This window comes from Eptatretus burgeri, chromosome 5, assembly GCF_056783735.1.
Source record: "Eptatretus burgeri isolate ZD-2024b chromosome 5, Ebu_testis_v1, whole genome shotgun sequence".
Lineage (NCBI taxonomy): Eukaryota > Metazoa > Chordata > Myxini > Myxiniformes > Myxinidae > Eptatretus > Eptatretus burgeri.
The window spans coordinates 26,591,313-26,598,812 of NC_140965.1; the positions used below are offsets into that span (position 1 = coordinate 26,591,313).

A 7,500-nucleotide genomic window follows, 5' to 3' on the forward strand; every position below is an offset into this window, starting at 1 on the left:
CAACTCCTCTCTTGGCACCCTATCATAAGCTTTCTCTAAATCCACAAACACACAATGTAACTCCTTCTGGCTTTCCCTATACTTCTCCATCAACATTCTCAAAGCAAACATCGCATCAGTGGTGCTCTTTCCTGGCATAAACCCATATTGCTGCTCACAGATCGTCACCTCTCCTCTCAACCCAGCTTCCACTACTCTTTCCCACAACTTCATGGTGTGGCTTAACAACTTTATCCTTCTGTAATTTCCACAGCTCTGCACATCACCCTTGTTCTTGAAAATCGGAACCAGTACACTTGATCTCCACTCCTCCGGCATCCTCTCACTTTCCAAGACTTTATTAAACAATCTGGTTAACAACCCCACTGCCATCTCTCCTCAGCACTTCCATGCCTCCACTGGTATATCATCTGGGCCAACCGCCTTTCCACTCTTCATCCTCTTCATAGCAGTCCTCACTTCATCCTTACTGATCCACCCCACTTCCTGATTCACTATCTCCACCTCTTCCAACCTTCCCTCTCTCTCATTTTCTTCATTCATCAGCTCCTCAAAGTACTCCATCCACCTTCTCAACACATTCGTCAGCACATTCCTTCTCGCTCGTCAGCACATTCCCATTTACATCCTTTATCACCTTAACCTGCAGCACATCCTTCCCAGTTCAGTCCCTCTGTCTTGCCAATCGGTATAAATCCTTTTCCCCTTCTTTTGTATCCAACTTCTCATACAGTTCGTCATATGCCTTTTCCTTGGCCTTTGCCACCTCTCTCTTTGCCTTTTGCCGCCACTCCTTGTACTCCTGCCTACTTTCTTCATCTCTCTGACTACCCCACTTCTTTTTCACCAACCCCTTCTTCCTTATACTTTCCTGTACTTCCTCATTCCACCACCAAGTCTCCTTATCTTCCTTCCTCTATCCAGATGTCACACCAAGTACCTTCCGAGCTCTCTCCCTCACCACTTCTGCTGTAGTTGCCCAATCATCCCACTCATTTTTACCACCATCCAACACCTGTCTCGCCTCCTCCCTAAATTCCACGCAACAGTCTTCCTCCTTCAGCTTCCACCATCTGGTCCTTGGTTCAGCCCTCACTCTCTTCCTCAACCTCACCTCCAAAATCATCCTACAGACCACCAATCGATGCTGTCGAGCTCCACTCTCCCCTGCCACCACCTTACAGTCTCTAATCTCTTTCAGGTTGCATCTCCTGCTTAAGATATAATCCACCTGTGTGCACTTTCCTCCACTCTTGTACGTCACTCTGTGTTCCTCCTTCTTCTTGAAATACGTATTTACCACGCCATTTCCATTCTTTTTGCAAACTCTACCACCATTTGCCCTTCCACATTTCTCTTGTTGAGACCGTACCTACCCATCACCTCCTCATTCCCTTCCCCAACATGCCCATTGAAATCTGCTCCAATCACCACTCTTTCATTCTTGGATACACTCTCCACCACTTCATCCAACTCACTCCAGAAATCTTCTTTATACTCCATCTCACACCCCATATGCAGGGCATATGCACTGATGACATTCATCATCACCCCTTCAATTTCCAACTTCACACTCATCACTCGGTCAGACAGACACTCTCCTTACCTCCAATACCCTCTTGACATAATCTTCCTTCAGTATTACCCCGACACCATTTCTCCTCCCATCCACACCATGGTATAACAGTTTGAAACCACCTCCAATGCTCCTAGCCTTGCTCCCCATCCACTTGGTCTCTTGTACACACAGTATGTCCACCTTTCTTCTCTCCATCATATCAGCCAACTCTCGCCCTTTGCCAGTCATCGTCCCAACATTCAGAGTTCCAACTCTCACCTCCACACTTCTACTCTTCTCCCTCAACCACTGCCTTTGGACTCGCCTTCCCCGTCTCCTTCTCCTCCTTCGCCCAGCAGTAGCACAATTTCCACTGGTACCCTGCTGACCACCGGTAACGGTGGCGGTCGTTGGTAACCCAGGCCTCGACCGATCCGGTATGGAAATTCGTTTTGTTGTCCGCATAATGATTTGGCATAGGTATTTCCGCCGGATGACCTTCCTGACGCAACCCTGGTCACCTCTTACGACACACAGGGATATGGTGCACCTATTCGAACCGGGGCATACACCGGGCCCAGTCCACTGGTACTCATTTCGCCGACCTCGGAAGGATGACAGGCTGAGTCAACCCCCTGGTGTTGTACAACTTGGTATATATATATATATATATATATATATATATATATATATATATATATATATATATATATATATATATATATATATATATATATATATATATATTCAGAGGCCCAACGGGGCTTGAACTCAGGACCTTTTGGGTCCCAAGCCGCTGCCCTAACTACTGCGCCAACACCAGGATATATATATATATATATATATATATATATATATATATATATATATATATATATATATATATATATATATATATATATATATATATATATATATATATATATATATATATATATATATATATATATATATATATATATATATATATATATATATATATACATACATATATATATATATATATATATATATATATATATATATATATATATACATATACATATATATATATATATATATATATATATACATATATATATATATATATATATATATATATATATATATACATATATATATATATATATACATATATATATATACATATATATATATATATATATATATATATATATATATATATATACATATACATATGTATGTCTTTAAAAATGGTTAAATCAAATAAATACATTGCCAATCTGTGAACTTTCCAACCAAGATTTCGCCAAATGGAAAATCCTCCCTTCTTGATTTGGTGATGGCAAACTTCCCCATAAATGTTTCTTGCTCTTCTTCTGCTCCAATTGGTTCATCTGACAGTATGCTTGTGAGAGTCATTCTCAGACAGCTGCCTCAGTGCTGCTGAGTCTGGCAGTTCACTCAAGCATATTGGCAGGGACTGCAAGCAGCCATCTCTCTTCAGGGCTGGTCTCCTATATCTGCTGCCCCTTCTTCAATTAACCTTACCTTCTACCACCCATGGTACACTGAAACCTGTGGTGAGGTAGTTGCTTTGATTGAACTTGCCTTCTCTTCCTACAAGGCAAACCTGACTGATGGCAATCTCAGATCATTCCACAAAGCCTGCAACAAGTGTATGTCCACTGTCAGGAGAGCCAGAAAGCATCTGTCCAACCTCAAGAATGAACTTTCACACTTGTCGACCATCCTCTAAAACCTGGTACTACCTTGTTAAACCTGGCTCTGGAGTATGCACCCCTTCCATCCCTTCCCTCTCTCCAAATGGCATTACAGTCGAATCCACTCGTGAGAAGGCCAAATGCCTCAATTTTGTGTTTTCTTCCAAATCTTACTCACACTACCCAGTCACAAACAACTGCTCCTGGACTCTGTCTTTTGCAGCTGAGAAGGTGGAGGAGTTTTTGGCCCTCAACTCTGACACTGCAACTGGACTGGACGGCATCAGCTCAGGTGTCCTAAAAACTTCTGCTGCTCTTGCACTTCCTCTCTCTGCCATTCTCACCCTGTCATTTGCCATAGGTCTCCTTCCATCTCCTTGGAAATCAGCCAACTAAAAGCATCACATTAAAAAGGTGCAAAAATGGATCCTCTCAACTACAGACGAATCAGCTTACTTCCAATCATCAATAAGGTCATGGAATCACAGTTGCCATGAAATCATTCCTTTTCTCCAACAGCCTCGTCTAAGATCATCAATTCAGATTCAGATCTGGTCACTCTATCTTGGACATGCTGCTTCTAATCTCCCAACAATGGATGGACATGAGATCAATATCAGACATGAGATCAAGGCCGTCTCTCTGAACATATCTCGAGCTTTCGATACAGTCTGGCATCCTGCCTTACTCTCCAAACTGTCTGCCTATGGAATCCAAGGCCAACTCCACTCTTGGATTTCTGACTTCATCCACTCTCATAGTCAACGTGTGGCTATAAATGGAACCCTTTCTTCCCCTCTCCCTGTCAAGGCTGGAGTACCCCAAAGCAGTGTTCTTGGCCCCATCCTATTCATAATCTTCATCAATGATCTAACTCTGAAAAATCCTCTTTATCTCTTTGCTGAAGACGCCACCCTCTGCCGTGTCATCACTCATCCTTCTGACAGACGGGCAGGAGCCTCTTCCCTCTCTTCAGAACTTGAATAAAAAAAAAAATCACAAACTGGTGAAACACTTGGAATATGTCTTTCAATCCTGAGAAATCCCACACACTCACTCTCTCTTTCTCCAAAAGGACCAAACTGCAAACTCTCCCATCGACTTTCCAAACAACCCTCTCAAAGAGGTTCAGTCATTCAAACTCCTTGGTGTCACTCTCAGCGAAGATCTCTCTTGGGCAAGCCACATTTAAAAGTTGGCCTCCAAAGCCAGATGCTGACTGGGCATCCTCCATTCTACAAAGGCCTTCCTTGCCACACCTGAGCTGCGATCCACCTGCAAGGCTTTCATCCACAGCTTGATGGAGTACTGCTCTTCCCTCTGGGCTGGCTTCCCTGCCTCACATCTTGCTCAGCTTGATGCCATGGAAACCAAGGCTTTCAAGATCACTGGAATCTCTCATGATGAAGCTGAGTCTATGGGCCTATCACTTCCCCATCGCCGACAGTTCGGTGGTCTCTCTGTCTTCTTCCACCTCATTTCTGGTGTTGCACCCTCTGCCCTCTCCGTGCTTTGTGTCCCATCAGGTATCTGCAGGACACACGAGGTCCACCAGCAACACTTTTCTGGTGAAACTACTGAAATCCAGAGACACTGCTCACCTCCAATCATTTGTTTCTCTTTTTTCCTGCCTGTGGAATCAACTTCCACATTCTCTTCAATCTCATTCTCCCTTCCAGATTTTCAAGACAGCTGTTCACCACCTTTTGACGGTGAACAGCTGAGTATGGATCTCAGATCGTCTACAATCCAAAACCATGATATTTTCTACCCTCGCTAACCCTCACCCAAATCCCTCGTAATTTCCCAGTTCTCTTCCTTGAAATTTCTTTCTCCAAGCATGCGTGTTTTGCATCCTGTTTTAGTCTGTTCTGTCCTGGTCCGTTCAGTGTACTAGCTCTTCCACGAGCCTCGACTATGTATGCAAAAAAAAAAACTTCCATTTTCATCAGTAAAAGAAACAGCTCTTCGGTCACTACATGAGTACAAGGAAGAAAGCTATTTTATATTCCTCGATTTGTGAGTAACAATATGTTGGTTATTCAACCTTTACAGTATGCAATGTGCCGACTTCAAAACTAAATCTATTCTTCTCCACAAATGAAGAAATGACAATGGCACATGAATCCAAAATGAAAAGTTTTTCGAGTTTCATCACTATACTCAATAATCAATAAGATACGGTAATACGTATTGAATGGTTTATTTTATTAAGATGGAGGATCACTCTACTAACAATCTTCCTGTTCAAACAAACAATAAGGAATGAGCATATGTCAGATCTTAAAATATGTGTCAAGTCAAAACAAGACTGGTAAAATGAGGGCACCCCATGTTTATGTCCAAAATTCCAACAGCTTTGAGTATGGTTCCCAAAACTCGAACAAAACATAACATCACCAACTTGATGGTCAAAAGGTAAGTTGGTTGATAGCTATGAAAGACTAGACATTGTGAGGGCGAAGCGGATATCAATAGAAAGCGTAACCAGTGATGAAGAAAACACGAGATCATATAAAAATAACAAAAACATTTTTGACCAAATACATTTGTGGAACACAAAGCCTCTCGTAAAGGCTGAAGATGACGTGCATGGAGGAAAATATTTGACGTACGGTTTTCAAAGTAAAACTTGTGAAAGTCCATTCCTTCTACAAGGTTTCCCAGAGCCTCAGGCTCAAATGAGGTCAAGCCAGGGTCACATATTTTTCTGTTTAAAGGGGATGGGGTTGGGGTGGAGAGGGAGAAATTATAAATGATCACATAATTTATAAATGATAATAAAATAATTATGAATGATAATAAAAAAATTATAAATGTCAAAAAAACAAAAACTTATAAATAATAACATTTTTTTATAAAATTATAAATAACATTATAAATGATAAAAACAATAAAGCAGTAATAATTCATAAACTTTTCCTTATTAAATGATGCATAATAGCACAAACGCTAAATAGTGCAGATGAGAAAAGACGCTTATAAATACCAACAACGACCATGCTTATAAATGTGCTCACATGCAGGGCGACGCAGCTTGCTCTCAGTGCTCCAAGGAACAGTACGAAGCAAATCTGTTTTGTAAACCTCGTCATCGTCTCCTCCTTAACAGCTTGAAATTATACCACTGAGCTGATTCACAGAACCATTTGAAAATGTCGCGTAGCAGGGAGGCCACAGCATGAGAAGACAGTGATTGTCAATCTAGAATGTGTAGTTTGTGAGGCCATGTGATCAGGGGCCATGTACATGTTACATAAGCAAGAAGACAGAAGCATTTAACAATGCAGAGCTTCGCCGGAGCATATAGATTAGAGTAGATATGAGAACAACACGTAGCCCCCACAGATTGACAAACAGACAGGGTGGAGAAGCACTACGGTACACATATACAACAGGATTAATCGTCTTCAACTCAGACATAGTGCACATTCAAGGTAAAAAAAAAATAATAAAAAATATTAACTTGTGGTTAAATTAGACATTAAAATGTTAGATTTGACAACTTTGTCTAAACATGCCTTAAGGCTGGTTGGGCATGCTAGTTGAAGCCACAGGCCTTGCAGCATATCTCAAGCCACAGGCGATGTGGGCAAGCACACACTTAGGGGATAATTTTGCAATAATTAACAATCATGGTACAAAATCCACTGATCGTTAAATTAGATATAAAAGTTTTATGGTTACATTTGACAACTTTTTCAAACTGTGTTTAAGGTCGTGATATTAAAGTAGACCGTCCTGGGACGATGTACTAAAGTTGGTCTGTGTGAGGACTCACTAATTGAGGCATAATATACATGCATGGGGACTGGCACGTGCACACACGCACATGCACACGCACGCACGCACGCACACACACACCTTCTCCTGTCCCTCTGATAACATGCGAGACTAAAATGGAAGTTTTTGATATACATTTTTCTTTTCTCTCCATCCAACCTTATCCTTTCTCAACCCCCCCCCCTTTACACCCCCAGCCTGCCTCTCTAACACCTCTTCCCCACAATCCACCCTGTTTATCTTCTCTTTCTCTCAATTCCAACCTTCTCTTTTCCCCAGCAACAGAGATAATAAATCAATGACCCTGAGAAAGGTTAGGTCTCATACTTTCCTATACATTTTCATAATCATGATTTTATGCAGACATGAAAGGTTTAAATTTAAGACGTAATGACAATGACATCAAATTTGTTTGTAATACCAGAAAGCTATCAATGTGAATGAGCTTTTCCTTGATGATAAGCCATATAAATG

General features: G+C 41.3%; 1 protein-coding gene across 46 annotated transcripts in view; it reads right to left on the reverse strand.

Annotated features, from left to right (window-relative positions):
- Positions 1-7,500, reverse strand: part of LOC147026119 (calcium/calmodulin-dependent protein kinase type II delta chain) — a 260,756-nt gene that overhangs the window by 25,221 nt on the left and 228,035 nt on the right. For all 46 annotated transcript variants that reach the window (XM_085881195.1, XM_085881182.1, XM_085881183.1 and 43 more), the window contains one exon: positions 5,859-5,953. In XM_085881195.1, coding sequence (XP_085737321.1) covers positions 5,859-5,953 — 95 coding nt within the window. The remainder of the gene's footprint in view (positions 1-5,858; positions 5,954-7,500) is intronic.